The 19903-nt window shown below is 39.2% G+C and overlaps 1 protein-coding gene across 1 annotated transcript in view; it reads right to left on the reverse strand.

Annotated features, from left to right (window-relative positions):
• abcc5 (ATP-binding cassette, sub-family C (CFTR/MRP), member 5) overlaps positions 1–19903 on the reverse strand; it is a 43722-nt gene that overhangs the window by 15153 nt on the left and 8666 nt on the right. The window contains exons 3-18 of the mRNA XM_067420451.1: positions 16318–16463; positions 15346–15501; positions 13145–13289; positions 9495–9728; positions 9117–9290; positions 8888–9035; positions 8221–8369; positions 8017–8124; positions 6617–6970; positions 6464–6535; positions 6228–6352; positions 4454–4526; positions 2957–3160; positions 2700–2843; positions 1966–2062; positions 777–961 (exon numbers count right to left, since the gene is read on the reverse strand). Of these exons, the coding sequence (XP_067276552.1) occupies positions 777–961; positions 1966–2062; positions 2700–2843; positions 2957–3160; positions 4454–4526; positions 6228–6352; positions 6464–6535; positions 6617–6970; positions 8017–8124; positions 8221–8369; positions 8888–9035; positions 9117–9290; positions 9495–9728; positions 13145–13289; positions 15346–15501; positions 16318–16463 (2514 nt within the window). The remainder of the gene's footprint in view (positions 1–776; positions 962–1965; positions 2063–2699; positions 2844–2956; positions 3161–4453; positions 4527–6227; positions 6353–6463; positions 6536–6616; positions 6971–8016; positions 8125–8220; positions 8370–8887; positions 9036–9116; positions 9291–9494; positions 9729–13144; positions 13290–15345; positions 15502–16317; positions 16464–19903) is intronic.

Here is a 19903-nt window from a genome sequence, read left to right on the forward strand (position 1 = left end):
ATCAGAAGACTACAACGGACAGTCCGGACTGCTGAGCGGATTATTGGTGCCCCCCTGCCCAGCCTCCAGGACCTGTACTCTTCCAGAGTGAGGAAAGGGGCAGGTAAAATAATCACAGACTCCACTCAACATGGCCACAAACTATTTGCTGTGCGGACGGTGCTTCAGATCACTAGGCACAGGAACAGTTTCTTCCCACAGTCCTATTTATATTATAAGTGTGGACTAGAAGCTTCAAGACTAAGGTAAATTCCTTGCACACTTAGCAATAAAGCTCTTTCTGATTCTGATCAGATTGTAAAGTATTTTTTGTTTGCTAATTGCTGCAGAGTTGATGTTTTTGATTAAAGATGACAAGGGCATGTTACTTAAAAACTGTGCACAGATTAATCATTTATAATAAACACTGCAATATTCCATGAAAAATAAGAATCACCAATTGCAGACTAAGTAAATGACCAATTGATATTCATTTATTACAGATATACTGAGATAAATATGATGCAAATTTCAAGCCTATTACACCTAACTAGTAATGATCAAAGTGAAAGCTGAGTAGCTGTGCTGTAACAACTATATAATAATGTTTTAAATATTGATAATCAGTGCACAAGTTGGGACCAAATTTGTAAAAGTTTGATAGACTAACAGTAATAGCTCCAGACAGAAAAGACACAAACCAGCATTATAGGTCACAAGCACATAAAATATTTAAACGCTTCTACTCTGGTGTCTTTCTGGTTTTCCTGTGCTCCAAACTGGCCAGCGTCTCTTACCCCGCTGCCCTGTTTGATCCAGTAGCTGAGCCACCAGTTGCTGAAGGCTATGCTGCCCACATTGACAATAAAGAGGGCCAGGATGAAGAGGAAGACAGGCCACCCTCCTAAAGCCTGGATGTACACTTTGTACACAGCACAGGGCACTGAGCCTTTCCCTCTCTCCTCCACCTGCATCAGCTGACCTGAAAGAAACAGCAAAGAAGTCAGGTAAATCATAAGGTCAAAAGGGTTAGCACAATTAAACATGAGGCCTGCAAGGAGGTTATGTAAAACAGTGTGAGCAAACTGGTGCACACCACGACTCCAGCCACATATTGTATCCTAAAAAGGGCTCAACTGATACAGGCCTAACATATGAACACCTGGAATACGTGCAAATAATGACAATGAAAAGTTGTCCGTCAGGACAGCCAGACTAGGTGAGCTTGGTCTGGAGGTACCCGTCATGGTGGCTCAGCACCCCTTTGGGGCGGAAGACAGTGATTGCAAAGCTGTTACCGTTGGTGTGGGGGTCGGGTTTTGCTGGTGGTAGGGAGGGGGAAAAGGAGGATCGGAGGCGCCTGCATCTGTGGTTCTGTTGGTTGTGCTCGCCGGCAGCGGTGGAATGGCTACAGGACCAGGAGTGTTATGGGATTGTCTGCAATCATCTCACTAGCTACATTTCCATTACCCTTCAAATTGCGCTAATTTAAAAGAAGCCCAATGGAAACGAGTCAATCTGGCAAAAAAAATAATAATAATATTAATAATTTAATGCTTGCATGAGATGTTTTTTTTTGGAGACAATTAAAAAAAGGAATATTTCGCAAAACTACAATGGAAACAGTTGTTCGCATTCACAGGTCACCTGACATACGTAAAAGCCACATTATCATTCTTTAAAGGTGGTGCGGTGTGTTTGGACTTTGGACAAAAGACGAGACAGAGTTCTTTATTAAACTATTCTTTATTAAAATAATTAGGGGAATACTGGATTCTAAAGAGATAGAAGGTGACAAAAGCTTTAGAGAAAAAAAAGCTATTTTTAAATGACTTTGGTGGCTCATACCAACTTTATTGTATTACAAACTAGTTTGGGGCTGCTATTTTTTTTTTTTTTTTTAGGAATTAGTTCACTGCCAAGTCACGGCTTAATGTCCATGGGAAAATGTGGGTCCCATGGCCAAACCAGTTGAGAACCACTTACCATTGTCCTGATTGGCTGATTTTTCTTTTTTGACAGATCCTGCTTTGTTGCTCTCTAAGGGTTTCTTGAGGGAACTTCCAGATTTCTTATTCGGAACCTGAGATGACACAATATCACAGATTAGAGAACTCCACCATGGTTTCAATCTAATTTGTGCATAGGTAAAAAACACAGAATGAACAAAAACTGATGGTTCTGCTGAAAAAGAGCTGAGTAAACATTCAAAACTTCTCCTTTTAGAGTCATACGGGTTTGGAATGACATGAGGCAAATGAGGATGATTTTTGGTGAACTGTCTGTGCACTATTTCACCATCTTCCCTATTTCATCTGTCTAGAAATGAGACAAACTTTAAGGAATAGTTTACCCAAAAATGATACTTCAGTCGTCATTTACAAACCTGCATGACTTTCTTTACTTTGTGGATTACAAAAGACGACATCTTGAATAATGTTTTAGATGTTTTATATAAGGAACATAAAATTTTGAGCTCCAAAAATGACAGCCAAATGAATGAATCCAGAATCATCTGGTATAATTCATGTCTTCTGAAGTGGCATGATTATTTTGTATAATGAACAGACTCAAATTTAAGCCTTTATTCCTTGAAACTCAAATCAGCTATCATCACTCATTGGCACATCATGTGACAAACACTGTGAGGTTCATCACAACATGAGAATGAGTAAATGATGATAGAATTTTTCTTTTTGGCTGACTAAAGAGATACTGACCTCAATGATGGGTGTTTCTCCCAATTGAAGGGTGTTAAACATGGCGGCGTAGTCTCCATTCACATTCATCAGGTCCTCATGGCTGCCTTGCTCTGTGATGCTGCCGTCACGCATGACGATCACATCATCACAGTCCACCAGATACTGAGAACAGAAACGCTCATTGCCATATGCTGTGATCGCAATCAACTGCGAATAATTATGTGGCTTACATGGCTCAAAAATCTCACATGACTGGGCATGACATTGTACCATACCTGTAGCTGGTGAGTGACAAAGATGACGGTCTTGCCACGCAGCTGCTTTTTAATGGCGTTGTTAAAGATGTGATTTCCAACATGAGCATCCAGGGCACTTAAAGGGTCATCAAGAATGTAAATGTCCCGGTTGCTGTATAAAGCTCGAGCCAGGCTTACGCGCTGACGCTGACCACCGCTCAGGTTGGCACCACGTTCACCAATCTGACAGAGGATATCACACCACGTTTAAATGATTGATCCCTATTATACATTTATTTAACTTTACAGTCTGTGTTAAATTATTATTCTATTGGTAGCTCAGGTCTAAGATTATCTCTGTTGATTAGTGATACACCCAAATTATTATTTATTTTTAAATAAAACTCTTCAGTTAGCCAAAAAACAAAAGTAATGTTTATTTAATAATCAATGGATTGATCAAATCTTTTTAATAATCAGTACTCATTTATATAAACATTTAAATTGTACATAAGGCAGTTCCTATATTCAAATTTTGATAATATAATAATTGTTTCTACTCCTATTACTTTACTATTATTTACTCAAACATACATTAAATAATAAAGGCATCACTAACAGGTTAAATAAACATATAATGAATATGTGACACATTAAATATATTTAGCAAAATACTCCTCTCTAAGAGTTATTTTTCTAGCTGACAACTTTGAATGGCTAATATGAGGTAAATGCAATGTTATTGACATCGATCCACAGTTGAAACACTGATTGAGCGATTACATGACACAGTTGCGCTCTTTCTTTCAACATAGCTTCTGATGTTCATTCATGTTTTTTGTGTGCTATAACTAGTAAAGAGGAAAAGATGATCAATTCACAAGCTGCTTGAAGCTGAGACTACAGCTATCTCTCACAGCACATTAAAGAGTAACAAAACTAAATTTGAATTTTGTGATACTTGAATTTGAAAACTGAGACTTTGTTTCATATAAATAGTAGCACAGCACATAAGCTTGCATACGATTACTGAATGGGAGGTTTTGAATATTCTTACTATAATTTCGGTGCATCACTACTGTTGATTATTCTGTAGGATGTAAAGTTGTCAAAAGTAGCGCCTTTAGTACCAAGTCGGTACTGAAAATGTAAAAATGTGATGATTTAAGTGCTGTTGAGCGTAATCTTAAACACCTCTGATGGCCATTGTGTTCACACGCTCATCAGATTTGTCTGTGATAGGCTACAATAATCCCGGAAGTGTTGGAAGTGTTTTGGAGCATTTGAAAGCACAAGCAGGCTTTCCAACGCTCTCGTGTGTATCTGTAGTGCTCGGTGAAGAGCGTCATTGATCTATATTTACATGTTTCAACAAGCGCTGATTATTGTAGCCAATGACAGACATATTTGATGAGCATGTGAGCACAATGGGCAATTAGAGGTGTTTACGATTCCACTCAGTGTCACATTTTTAACATTTTTGTACTGACTTGGACTTAAGTCATTACTTTTGACAACACTGGTAGGATGTGTTACCTCAGTCAGGTCAGAACAAGGGAGGATGGCCAAGTCTGGTCTCAAGCAGCAAGCACTCAGAATAGCCTGATACCTGCAGAAGACATATTAAAGATACAGGAGGTTAATATATGAATACGCTTTATGGTAAAATATCAAGGTGCCATTACAGCTACAATATACATTCACTATATTTCATTAGGATGTGTGTGGAGGCTATTTAATGACAAAGCACAAGTGCTCAAGGTTGTCTGTGCTCATTTTTTTCTCTGTGCTGAGTCATGCACCACATTCACCAGTCCACCTGCAGCCCATTTTCACTTGCTCAGCCCTTTCGTTCACTTACAGCTGACTCAAACACATTATTTATTACATTGCTATAGTGCAGCCGTTTGGCAAACCAAAAGTACTGACGCGTTTCACTATAAAAGCCCCAATATACTTGGAAGACTTTGAAATTGAAGAACGAACAAGTGTGACACCATTTCGAACCAAATCAGGCCAAAACCAAGTTTGTTTGTTTTCTAAACGGCTTGTCAATGTGAACTTATCAGAAAAATATCCTCTGGCTGTTAAACACCTTTGACCTGCTATTGGTCTGTGGTGATTATGCAATAGTAAAGTCTGTTCACTCTGCGGCCATATTTGAAACACCTCTGGTCAACTATTTTGGGCATCCAACACAAAGTCCTATCTACTTTAATATGACTGAATCATGAAATTTCAAGAACTGCCTGCCAAACTTACATTTAAATAACACATTTCAAATAATTAACAAAATATGACATGAACTGCCCCGAAAAAGTTGTTTCTTATGCTCAAATAGCATTAAAAAGTTTATTTTTCAAGCTAGACCAGCCAATGCACATGTGCAATCCTAAGTACAAGTCTCAGAACATTAATAGTTTACAGCAGCTGCATTTATGCGATGACTTTAAAGAGATAGTTCACCCAAAAATTATAATTTACTCACCCTCAAGTTGTTCCAAACTTGTATGAGTTTCTTTGTTATGCTGAACATAAAAAAAAATGTTTTTTCGCTACTATGGTAGTGTGAATGGTTGTTCTCTCTGCTTTGTTATAAACATTCTTCAAAATATATTTTTTGTGTTCAGCAGAACAAAGAAACTCATACAGGTTTGGAACAACTTGAGGGTGAGTTCATTTTTGGGTGAACTATCCCTTTAACTTCCGGCAATTAGCTCTTTTATTTAGAAGGCAGGCCATATTGCGCTCTGCACTTTCTGTCATTCATAAGTAATATGAATACACTGTCTTTGTTTATCTAAAGTATTTGCGTCGAGGTCAGGTGTTAGGAAAGTAAAAACATGAACTAGCTGACTGGAGGTGTTGCAAATATGGACTTTCCATAAAAGGGACTTTGCCTCAATTGACTTAACAGAAACTGAAGATGTAATTCTAATTGAGTGACACTGACACTGTTTTTTCTTGTTTTAAAGCAATCTATTGTATAAAGTGCTATATAAATTAACATGACCGAATGCAAAAGCATACATATCCACCTCACTATGATCAGAAGCTTTCTTAACTGCTGTTTTCTCACAGCTGTCATTTTTGTTGTGTTCAGTTTGTTATTAAGAGGAAAGCGCACAGCACATATTTACATATTCACATATTCATCCAAACAGCAGTGTGCATGGTGTCAGGATGTTCACTAACAGTACAACACCATTTCTAACTTCTTTTCACCACTAAGTGAAGAACGGAAAAAAAACTAAACTTTGCTACGAGTATATATCAGGGCCTTTGCACATTCCTTTTATTTGGTGCTCACCTCTCTTCCTCCATTTCCTTGCCAAACAGGATATTGTCACGAAAGGAGGCATTGAGAATCCAGGCCTGTTGTGCCACATATGCAAAATCTCCATCAACAGCAACAGTCCCCTCTAAAAGAGTCATCTGGGATACACGCACAACAGTGGATCTGAAGATTTCTAAACGTAACTAATGGACCAATAAATGACAGCTGTTTTTTTTTTTACACTTCAAATCAAGACAATAAATACTCACCTGGCCAAGAATGGCAGAGATGAGAGATGTTTTGCCACTTCCCACACTGCCACACACACCGACCAGCTTCCCCTAAAGATTCAAACACAGGAATGATTATTAGTATGATTATTCTTTGTAATCTCTACCATTATCATTTAGAAAGGCAAAGACCTTTTGTATAGAGAGATCGATGCAGTGAAGCGTTCTTTGCAGCCGTTGGCTTATGGTCGGCACTTGAAGGGTGTGATCTTCAGGACTGGAAGCCATGTCTCCAGATACATCATGCAAAAGCTGGCCCTGCGTTTCCTCTTCCAGTATCTCATGATGTTTTGGGTCGTCACGCTGCCGCCGCTTCTTGCGGCACCCTCTCATTCCGAGGCCTATATAGGGTGTACCACGGGGCGAAGGCTGTGCGCTGTGACCGCCTGTTTCCCAAGCCAAGCTGGCACCGGACATCTCTACTGCAACGGAAGGATTCCTTGGCATCTCACGGATCATCTTGACCTCGGCCATCAGGAGCAAACTCTGGAGGAAAATGAAGAAACAAAGGACTAAATTTGTACAATTTGTTACAGTTGCTAAATAGAACACAGAGCCTGTTTTTTGTTGTTGTTGTTGTTGCTTTTAAACTATTTAATTCAACTGAGGATTGCATGTCAGCATATTTTATTGTCCATGTAATTTCTGAATGCAAGCAAACAATGCACGTCTCATCTGCTCTTTCCATTGCACTCTTGCAATCTGTTTTAACTCAAACTTTCAGGGAACATGTTTTTTAAATAAAGACTGAAAGAGTTGTCGGAAGTTTAATGATGGTGACATCGAAGTCATGTGACTGTGGAGTAGTTTGTTAATAGACTATACATTTGGCTTTTGACTTTTGGCGATTGTGCCTAGACTTCAAAATTAATTTGTGAATATTATTAGTGATTGAACAAAACGTGTAAGAATCATAAACACCAATCCAATTGTTTTAGTTTTTCGAGGGAACGTGTAAAATACATCACAGCAGAGCTTTATTATTACGCGCATGATTCAAGCACAAAAATCAAAACAAGGAAGAAAAGCGTCTGATCTAGATGCATGAAGCGGAGATGTTTTGCGAAACCATGATCAACAACTCTTATCAGGGATTTTTCTGTTCTAAACTATTTTTGTTTGTAGTTGTCACCATTTTTTGATCAACTTTTTATGACTGTAACACCATCACAGCCGTGATGCAGATCATGACTTTGTGATTTTCATCCTCTGACATTGATATTAGAAAGAGATAAAACAAAGATATAATCTGCATGATTATATGAGTGATGGGGGTGAGCTGGATGGCAGCTGAAGCTTTTCAATGTGGCGCTATTCTGACAAAAACATCCCCATTCCCATGTTATTCAGCCAAATCCCAAAGATCATCCATCTGGGCCAAATCAAACACGCCTGAATGACACCACCTGCTCCAACAACTGGATTTACAGGGGGTCCCTTGATAACAGTATGCAAAACACACACTATAGGAAAGAGTAAATCTTGACAGAAGTGAAAGTGACTATTGGTAGAAAGAGGCACAGAAAGCTCACCTTGAACCTATCAATGGCGACAGATGCCTCCGAGAGAGATTTAACAGAAAATGGGGTGACCTTCAAGGCAAAGGTCATGGAATTGAAAACAGTGACGACAGTAAATGCCTGAACAAAACAAAGAAGAAGAAGTGAAGAGTCAATGCATGAGTTTATTAATTCTATGGTAATGACTACATTTCAAAACAAACGATGTAACCCTACCTGTGCAGCGGTAAGGTCATAACCTAGCAACATGTGGGTGGAGAATGTTGCCACACTGGCAATCACCACGACGATAGGTGCCACGCCAACTGTGATGCTCTGAAAATATCCAGTTCTTTCCAAGATCTGGCGCTCCTCCTCTCTTATTCCTGTTTGAAGGTATACAATGTTTAGCAAAAATATATGCATAGGAATGTCAAACCAGGGTTATTATCGTTAACTAAAACAAAACCATTACATTATTACAAATATAATAAACATTAACCGAAATAAAATATACAAAAACTATTTCAGCTATTTGCCCACATAATATTTCTAATTTTTGTTTAGTTTAACTTTTTATAGTACTAAAATAACTAAAATGAAATAAAATTAAGTAAAAACTATATAGACATATATATTTTTAAAAACTAATAAAAATTACTAAAAGTAAAAAAAATTACTAAAACTTGAAAAATGAATTCAAAATATTTACATTTTAACACTTTAACAGTATATCAATGATACAAATACAAAGTTTAAAAAAATGTATAATAACTCAACTATATAGATAATAAATATAACTAAAAAATATTAAAACAAATATTAACAAAAACAATAACAGTATTAAATGATATTAAAATAACACTGAGCCAAACACACAAGCCAAAAAACAACAACAACTTACTTCTTACAGCTTGTGAGAAAGCCTTGACCCAGGCATACATCTTAATGAACTTGATGTAGTTCAGAATCTCATTCATCTTTTGAACACGTTGGTCAGTCACGGCTACTCCCTTCCTCCTGAAGTATGCTGTCAGCCTGGAGCTAAACATCTACAGGCATAGGAAAAACAGTGGCATTACAACGGAAACTCCAGTGGAAAAACAAGACCGAGCAGGAACCGAAAAGCTCACCATGGTAGGGTAGAAGAGGATGAAAACGGCAGAGCCTAGCAGAGAAGTCGGCCCCAATACAGATAAGTTGTATGCCATTCCCAGCACGGCCACCAGGGGGCCTCCTGCCAACAGGCTGCCCACCGCAGCCGCTTCAAACATGCGCTGCCCGTCACTCGAGCACATATTGATCAGCTAAAGAGAAAAGCAACACCTACATTGGCAAGTTGTGCGACATATACCGTATACTACCATAAAATATATTTGCGGGCATCACCTTCTTTTTCTTTCACTCTTCATCTCTTCACCATTCAACACCCTAGGATATCTGCTCCTAACCTTCCTAAATGTCCAATTCATTAATACGAAAAACTCCTTGTCTGTCCCTCAACACCGTACCTGTCCCATGCTCTTCTCCCGAAGGCTGCGCAGACGCAGAATCTTGTGGAAGGCCATAGTCAGGACAGCTCCACGCAGGCGGGTGCCGGTGCGGTAGTTCAGCCCCCAGGTGAGGGCGAGGGACCAGGAGCGAATCAGCTCGGTGGCCAAGAGGCCCAGCACCAACAGCAGGCCGTAGGGCAGGTCGGGTTCGCTCATCTGCGTATACTCCAGTAACCGCCTCACCACAAACGCCTGGGGAGAGGGAGGACGAGCAAGGGGGCGACAGGACACAGCAGGCGTGACTGAGGATACAAACAACCGCTTGCACCACCACTGCGATATTTACAGTTTGACAACATTTTGTGACCTTCCTCATCATAAAACATCTGGCATTACTACGACATTTCACAGAAAAAGGTGAAGAGATGCAGATCATTGTATGCTACGTGTGGGACGTCATCATAAGCACTGGAGCAACTTCTACTGAGAAAGAATGTCGGCCTGTGTTCTAATAGTTTACCTTATTTGGCCCTTTTCTCTAGCCTTTGGAAAAGAACAAGAGAGACAATGATAGTACCATTTGTGCGAGACATTGTACTTTAGCAAAGTGAATCATGGACATAATGCCCCTTGTTTGTGGATTCAAAGACTTTTTACCTACAGTCACATCAGGTTGGGGTACAGGATGGAGACGTACTTTTGTTTTAACACCTGAAAATTAATATCAATTGAATCAATCGTTAGTAGCAGAGTGTGCGGAAGCACAAAACACAGAAAACTTTTAACAGCTGACACGGTTCATACAAGCACGCACAGTCGCACACACACAGTCGCACACACACTTTTCTCAAATATCATGCACATACGCAGTCAAGGATATGCACACATAAACTGGGAATACGGGCAAACCCATGTGGTTCAACACAGCTGCTTGTTTTTATTAAAGAAACCTTGAATATTTAACCTTGAAAGTTGAAACATTCAGCAGATTTACAAAGACGTTTGAGCAAGAACAAAAACATGGATCAGGCAAATCATTACTTGTGAGAGGAAAAACAAAAGACATTGTTTCATAAAAGTATGATTTCAGATAGGATGTCAAAAGAAAAAGCACATCTAGTTCTTTGAGAGTCCATTTGCAAGCTGTCATCACTTAAAAGCTGTCCCATTTACTTTTAATCGAGGTTAGTGGGGCAGCGATCCCTCCCTGAATGACGCACATCTTACGAGACCCATTTACACCACAAAAAGCCCAAAAAGGTGTCCGTGAAATTGGTCAAAAATCCAGCAACATATTGAGGACAAGAGGCGTGGGTCTAAAAATTGCCTGTACGCCCATGGATCTCTCAAACTTGAGAGCGTTTCAGTCCAAAACAAGAAACCCCAGCAATATAAAAACCCCACAAGTCCGTTTTCCATTGAGCAAAGGAGCTGGTATATGGGACAGATATCTGAAGAAGTCTGAATCAATTGTCCATTGGCACAAAATCTTGCCCACATCGGTCGTCGGACATACATTGCACAGTTTGACAACCAGTAACCTGACCGATCATTTCATAACACATGAGATGCGAAAAATTACAGAGATCAAATAAGAGAGGGGAAACAGAAAGAAAGAGAGAGAAGGGCAGCAAACAGCATTAACTCTTGATCCAGCCCTGCATAAGAAACATGCCCTTACCTCCCAGGAATCCTCACCGGCTCTGCCTGCCGTGTGCTCTCCCCGCAGGTTAAATGGACACCCTGTGGAGTCTAAAGAATAGCCTCTGTCACATGTCACACACATGGGGACCCAGCGACCTCTGACCCCTAACTCCGATCTGAACCCCCACCCGCCCACCCACCCCCATAGACACCCACCTTCCTTTACAAACCACCCCTGACCTCAGTCATCAGAGCAAGGACAGGTATCTCTTCAAGGAGATGTTCTACGGGAGTTGCTAAATATAGACAACAGGGAGAAAAAGTCAGTTGATGATTAGACAGATTAAAATCCAAGCGTTTTGATAAGCCCGATTTTCTCCAAAGGGTTGAAGGAGACAGAGCCTTGCTGTGTCGCCCATGGTGGGACAGTGACAGAAGCTCTCCTTGAAGAAAACGTTAGCCTATCCTCCTGATCTAAGGAGATTTCTCTCTAGACTATACTTGAGCTACATGCAATGCCCCTAAACTTAAGTTTAGTTTTACCCCAAATCTATTATTTTGTGGCGGGCCGTAAGAACAGATACTTTCCTTATTATCTACCCGATAATAACACCACATATATAAAACACCTGGTACCTGGAAGGCAACAGACAAACAGAAACTTTCACATTCATAAAGCAGCAGTTTTTTTTGAACAGGTGTAATAAATCTGTTGTTGTTTTTGGAGCTGAAACTCTTGGAACTGTAATTGATGACTAAAGCTTTGAGTCATTTATCTTTAACTTTCTTAAAGTTACAGGACATTTAAGATTAATAACATTTAGACTTGAGTAAACGCGAAGTGTGTCACTTCTACACAACTGGCAGCACCAAACAGAACTGAAAAATACTTTAGCCCCGCCCCTGACTTACACTATTTATTTCCACTCATATCTTCAGTGTTGTTGGTTCCGGAAGTATTTTTCCATTCATTTTTTCCATAGGCATTTTCGCTAAAGAGTTATTAGCTATGAACCGAACCAACCAGCTACGAGGTTAATCACAACGGTACAAGACTGAACTTAAAGGCTAAAATCCCGTAAAGCAATCGAAATAAAAGTGGAGGAATATAAAAATAATTTGTCTAAAGTTGTTGATTATATCCATAGAAACTATATATTTAAAGTTTATTACTATATATAGATATATAGTACTATATATATATGTGACTCATGAGAGGGGGCGTGCCCAAGAGGTGTTGGAGCAATTTGCTCGCCACAACTCTGATTGGTGGAATTTTCTGTACAGCATCATGGGTAATGTAGTTTTCCACCACAAATTCAAATGTTAAAAAAATATGTTAAAATAATGCAAATAGATGGCTTTAACAAAAGCATATACCATCGAAGTTCACAAATGTCTTTAAAGGTATAAAGTTATTGTTAAAAATTAATTTACTTATGAAGAAAATAAATGGAGTTTTTACATCCAGAACCCGACTTTTGCACTTTATTGGTTAAGCTAATGTCGTTAAGTCCGGCTGGGGTGTTCAAATAGATTGCAATTCCATTTGGTGCCGTTCGTGGTGTAGAAATGACATACTTGAATAACATTACACCAAAACATCTAAATTATTAAAATTCCCCCAATTTGTATGACGAAAAAGTAAAACTATTTGGCAAAAAGCAGCGGACAAGTTGTAATACTCTTTTGGTGTTGGCACATGTCATCATTAAGGCACTTTATAGATAGCACTAATGGTTTAATGAACTGATAAAAGGGTTTTGGGAGCCACACTGGAAACATCACAGATGCAAAGCAGATCAGTTCTGATGCCCAGTGACAATGTAACACAGTAACACCTTCAATTCCCCATCTGAACACTCACCTGAGCATTTGAGGGGGGCAGGTATTTGATAGGTGGGTCTACAAAGCTAATAATACACAGAGACAGATAGAGAAAGATAGAGCAAGAGCGGGAGATCTAGATAGAGGGAGAAGAAGACACCAGAAAGACACAACAGAGCTGAGATGGTGTTACTTACTGGGCCACTGAAGCCTGCGAGTTGAGTAACCATAAGGCAGAGGATGGACAGCAGCAGACGTGTGCGGCAAAAATGCCAGACCACACGACGAAGAGACGCACCGTCCCCTCGTGTCCTGATTTCTTCATCCCACAACCCGGCCAGCCTGTGGAAATGAAGTTTTGTTAATATCATGTAATGCCAATAAAATCAGGCCTGGCTCCAGGTTCATTTAGCACTAACAAAGGTGGCAAGAAGAACCACTGTAATACCATTTGATTTGAGAGTTTCAGCCGTCAAAACAGAATCAATAAAAAAAGCTTATAAACATGTGACATAATGTAATATTTACTTCAGGAAAAGCTCATTAGTCAACTAAAAAAACAACAACTCTACTCTAACATAACTCTAATATATTCCCTATATTACATTTTCATTATATGTTTACTTAACCTGTTAGTGACATCTTGATTATTTAATGTATATCTGAATATATCTGTTATGAAAACAAGTTTCTATGACAGCCACAATTTAGATATCTAGTTTAGATGACTTTAGATGACGCAGGCTGATACATCCTTTACTTGCAATCTGCACACCATCACACACCACAAGCTGATTAGCCTTCGCTGATTCTGCAGTTAATGAGATTGTTTGCTCAACATAAAATAGTCTGGTTCAGTGTTTGCTATAGGCATGTTAGGCTTACATGTTTGCATGTAGGCATACATCCTCTATTCTTAATTGAATTCTTAAATGGGTGACGAATTGAGGAATGAACTTTCCCTTGAGCTTTTGATATATGTAAGCTCATGGTAATATAAGAATATCCTGTAAGTTTCAGAGCTGAAAACGTCCTTGTTAGTCAAAGAAAAGCTTTTATAGACACCAGGCTCAGAAAACGGTCATGTGCTTCATCCTGACATCATCTAGTGGCGAAACACCGCCTGTACAGAATAATAAGCACGTGTAATCCAATAGCCCCGTCCACAGACTCATCGGCTCACGTTAGCAAGCAGCAATAAATACATCAAAGAAGGTAGCAAGTTATTGTGGAAGAACACGGTCGCTGCATAAGCTTCCTTTGGATCCTAATATTAGGAATGTGATACTTAATTTATTTTTTATGAAGGTCCAGCTCACGTGGGGAAGAACATTTGTGGGTTCGCTTCATTTCACTGTGGAATCGTTTGTAAACAAGCCTCAAGTGCTGGGTGGATGAGAAATAAATCATTGTGTTTGTTTAATAAAGATGTTTACGAGCCCGCGAGAGATTCATTCTGGTTGCCACTTTCAAGACAAACTCTCCCTCATGTGAACTGAACAGGGGAGCTGAAGTTCATTAAATATGCAAATCTTATCCAATCCTAGCCCGTTGGCGTTTTCTTCCAAGTCTCCAGTGCGGCACGCCCATCAAAACCCAGCGTTTTGGAGAGAGCCTCAAAACCAGTGTAGAAAATAGCCTATTACTTATTAGTTATTATGTTTTTGAATGTAAAAACCGCACGAACATCATTCGTTGACCTCAGACAACAGTAAACATTTTTTTAAAAGCCAGTTCATGACACCTTTAAATAATATAGATGTGCATCAACTGGCAGGCTCCCCTGTATAGTTTACAGCTTTAGTAGAGAAAGAGTTATTTTTCTTAAAGTCCCCCGAGTAGTGACTTTTAATGTTGTTTTACATGTCTATGTGGTGTTTTTAATATGACAAACCAAGTGCAAATTCATAAGTCAATACCATTGTTGAGTACTTACTCTTTAAAACTGCAGTGAACCAAAGGCAGTTTGAAATCACTGGTGTTTCTGACGTCACAACCTTCCAGTAACCAGTAACGTTTACCTCAGTAAGTTGGCCAACTGTATTTCTGAGCTTGTGTGACTGAGTGGGGATAGGGCTACTTTGCATATTTATGAATCTGCGTATACTAAATGAAGCAAGTGTATAGAGTTATATTCAAGCTATTTTAGGCTCTTTTTCACATTAAAAAACGTTTAAATATGTAATTTTGGTGATCAAAGATGAATTTTAAGGGATACTTTGACTACAGGGGGACTTTAACAAGTTGACATACTGTACGGGATTTTGAAATCTGTGTCAATACCCAGCCTTTGGTATTGGTATTATGGTACTACCACTTTGGTACCATGGTAGTACTATATGAGGAAGTTATATATTTGAGTTGGATGAGTGCTTTGATAGGATATATCAGTACTGACCTGCGGCGATTGGTCTCACAACTCTCGAACTGTGACACAGCCCATATATCCTCTAGAAACAGCTGACCTTTCTTATGGGCCAGTATAGCCAATGAGGTCAACCAATTAAATGTCATAAAAGAGAAGAGGCCAGCATTGTCCACTGGATGTTGATACCTGTGATGGCAACAAGAAACAGACAAGAGACATATATTAGTCCCTAATCTACACTTTTTTATAACCGATATTATTCGGGCCACCCAGTGCGAGTCCGAAGTGTCTTTCTCAGGGACACAAGCTATTCTAGATAAACTGTATTTGAACTTTATCCCTGCACCGTGACATTTTAATGTGGTTATTACCTAAATTGTGGCTATTGTTGAAACTCACTAAAGTCTGTCCTGTGCACTCTCATGTGATGTGTTGTCTTATTTTGGAGTGTGAATTCATGTAACTTGCATCAAACCTCAAAGGTGATTTGCACTCAAGAATTAAAAAGTTAATTTTCTATTCTTGATTCTAACAGGGCAAATCACTATTGAGGCTTATGTAGTAGTTTCTAAAAAGCTTTTGCTTAATCCCGTCATACTGTGATAGTTCTCTCCTTTAAAAATAATCAATATTTGGGAAAGACTGAGAACATGGTTCAAACTAAAGTGATTTTATTTTACAGTTGTTCAGTTCAGTTGCTTATGCCCTCATACTGGCCTTATCTAAACTCAATATTTTAGAAATAAGATCAGTTTTAATCATGTGTTTTCTTGGAACATAAAATTTTTTTTGACCGTGATTAATAAGGTGTGGTGCAAGGATACCATGCGTTTAAAAAAAATGATTTAAAATGGCATCCCCTTTCTCAGGACTACTGAGCCTTTGACATTTGAGAGACTGACCTTCAAAAGCATTTAGGCATCTGGAAATGGACACACTGTTGCCCTTAATGATTTGCTTAGTGAAATGAAAGGCACAATGATCTGTAACTTTAGTACGTACTTGCTTGTGGAGCGGATGGGCTTGAGCACACCGACACTGTGGTGGTATTTGCTTCTCCCGACTTCGTCCTCCTCTTTTGCGTCAGAGGCATTGCCGCCGTCCAATGAGAGGCCACCCTCAGCTCTCGCTGCCGTTTCAAAAGCATCCTGGGAGAAACATCAGCAGATCAGGTGTTTAGCTGCCAGTTTTTTTTGTTTGTTTTTATGCATTAATTGCATTTCAGCACTTTTCACTGGAAAGATGTGACAATGCAAAAAAAAAAACAGTTGACAGGAAATGAAAGAAGACATGTTTGTCAGCAAGTACTGGGCAAGAACAAATCAGCGGAAAAAAAAAAAAACAGAGGAAGGAAACCAGTCAGACTCCTGAAACCATGCAACTCATAATGTCCAATAATTCCTAGGGTAAAACACACAACAGTATGGGAAGGAATCTCCAGTCTCGTGCTGCACGTGGCATTAACACAGGCAGCTGATGAAGACCATAATTGTAAGTTACGCACATGTGTCTTGGCTTAACCAGTCACTGCAAAATCGTTTACAAAACTATGTTTAAGGCATGACACTACAGGTGAATACAGTAGAAAATGTAACTAAAAGATGCCACCATACTTTGCCCAGCTGATTAAATCAGTACATTTACACAACTGTTTTGTATGATAAGTTGTGAAATGTTATGTTTAAAGTGAATCACAACTCAGATCACAACTCGCGTTCACAACTCAGAGTTGCAATGGGCATGTAAAGCTGTGGCAAAGTGGGAGTGTAGACGGGGGAAGAGGGGAGACAACAACCAATAAAACACAGACCTGCAACACACTCATTATACAGACACATGAATATTAAAATATGACCACGGAGAGAAAAAAAAAGTTGAGGGCACCTTATGCATTTTTAAAATATAACCCTATATGAGAACAAACTGCCAAAGTGATGGAGAAACGCAGTAGAACATTTAAAAGATCAAATAATATTTGACAAACGGCTGTATAATTGTCCTTATTAGCACATAGATTTAATTTGAAATCCAGCTCACACTCCAAAGGCACGCTTCTACCTCACATTAGGTGACGTTGCCTCAACCCAGAAGAACGAAATTGCTCAGAAAAATGAATAAATAACCATTTTCCACTTATTGGTCACATTTATGGGTGCTTTTAGTGCTTTCAGCGATGTGCAGTCAGTACATATCTGTTCACATCTCAAAAAATATGTTTTGGGGTTTCCTGACCCTTTAAAGTTGTTAAAAACATAAGTTGCAATAGTCTTTTCTTTCCTAGTGTGATGTATAGCCAAGTGAAACGGCTTCTTGAACCAAACAAATGTGGGGCAGGACTTGATTTTGTCCATGGAGAATAGATTGGATGGTTGTGGTTTATTATTGTTCGATCTAATGTGAGTGAAGAGAAGAGAGATATTGCTGCAAGAGGGAGGGGAAGTTATTCCAATAAAAAAAAAATATTCCACAAAAAACAAGAATTGTCCATTTTGATTTAAATGTGTCTTTAAATGTTGAAATGAGGCATTATCTAATAAGATATGCATTAATTAGTTTCATTTTGTTGACATATTAAGAGTTAAATATTATTCCAGAAGAGGTTTTTGAAAATGTATTTAATTACATAAATCAAAAAGTACTGTCAAAAGCCAGACACATTAAATTTGAACCATATTTTTAGTAAATCAGGCAATTAAAAAAAAGGCAAACTGAATCTACAGATGCAAATAGATAAAGTGTAATAATACAAACACTTAAATGTGTACTTTGGATGTTTTCTTTCCACTTGTCTGAAATTCGTTATGGAAGCCAAAATATCAAAATTGGTCTGTGCAAAAAACAAACAAAAAACAAACATTGGTTTTGCTGGCAGAGTCTTGCCTTAATCAAAAGTACTTGACCCCACGTGCAGATACACACTGTGACATGTGCCAATGACCACTCTAATAAAACATATTTTATTACAGGCCAGACAACAATAAAGTTTGTTCTGTCCACAGCCAGCTGAGACAACAGCCTATTATACGGGCCGTTGCCCTTGGTGACGAGCACTGTGGCGTATTCTGCTGACATCTAGGCTAAGTGTTCAGAGCAGTCAGAGTGTGTTTCTGTTCATATGTGTGTGTAAGCAAAGGCAGACGCTAAAATCTTATAAAACCCAGGGAGGCAGAAAAAGCCAGCCGGATTAGCCCTCTAAAGGGAACAGCGTGTACTTTAAAGCCTCACAGAGTGGGAATCTTCAAACACTGCAAGTGATATCATCATATCATCAAACAAACTATGCCCAAGGCCAAATAAAGTCAGCTACTAATCTACAAGAATCTCACTTGAGAAAGAATATAGAAATTTACTATACATAGTGATGTTATGTAGATTTAAGATTTGCGGGAAAATTTGAAACATTTGTCATAAATGACGTAAAATTCTGTCAATGACCGGGATCGAGTTTTTGGAATAAATATAACCAACTAAAACACATTTACAGACTTGAAACTAACATTTAAAGATATACTTATTAAAATGCACAAGCAAAGTTTTTGAAAATCTCTTACCACAGTGAATCAAAGGAGGCCCAATTAAAGGAAAACAAAATTTTCCTATAAATAAATGCTTTTGAGCAGGCCGCTCGATTTGGGGGAGGGGGGATATCTATTTGCGATTTTCCTGTCACAGATGGATTTCTTTAACAAAGCACAAGACGATGAAAAGTTCACAATAGTCCTTTTTAGAATAACGGAGAATAAAGGAGAATAACGAGGAAATAACTTACAAACTCAACATAAAAGTGCATACGAGAAAAAACATTGACTGACTAAACTATGGTGAAGATGGACGGAGACTGAGCCGCAGGAAATGGAGACCCTAGGCTCGCGTAGCCAGACCTTCAGACTGACAGCAGAAGGTCTGGACTTTTTTGCAGCTTTCATTGGCTAAGGACTGCCCAAGAGGATGTAACGCAACCAATCACAGTTCATCATGTTTAGGGGCGTGCAATAGTAAAGTCGATGTCCCTGCAATAATAGACTGAAATGCATCTATAAATTATTAATTTAAGAACGTTGCGCAGGTTTACTGCAACAATAGATCTTCGGACTTCTCATACTTTTGAAAATCCAGCCCTGACCCTGGTAAGTGCTTATTGTCACAGTTGTAATTGTGAAGTGTTGTAAGTTGTAAGTGTTCTTCTGCCACGCGGGACTTTGGCGGGACCATGGAGACTGGTGTAGATGACGAGCCGATGAGACCATTGATGGCTTCGGATACCAAGGCGAAGACCCAACAACGAGCATCCGAGGTGGAGCCAGGGTGCAAAAGGACTGAACCGACGTAGAGCGACGGGCACGGTGGCTGGAGGCGCAGCCAGGGGATCCTTTTGAATAGGCGGAGCTGGTGACCGTAAGATCTGAGATGCATCCATGCAGCATAGTGGAGTAGACAAAGGAGGAGCTGAGGAACTGAAGGGAACTAGCAGAGGAAGAGCTGATGGACAGTCTGGATTTGGAAGAAGAGGTGGGAAAGGCCAGGCTGATCTCATGAAATAGCGTATGTATGACACACCAATGTGTATGCCATTTTGGCGTGCTTTCAA

Source organism: Pseudorasbora parva, chromosome 16 (assembly GCF_024679245.1).
Source record: "Pseudorasbora parva isolate DD20220531a chromosome 16, ASM2467924v1, whole genome shotgun sequence".
Lineage (NCBI taxonomy): Eukaryota > Metazoa > Chordata > Actinopteri > Cypriniformes > Gobionidae > Pseudorasbora > Pseudorasbora parva.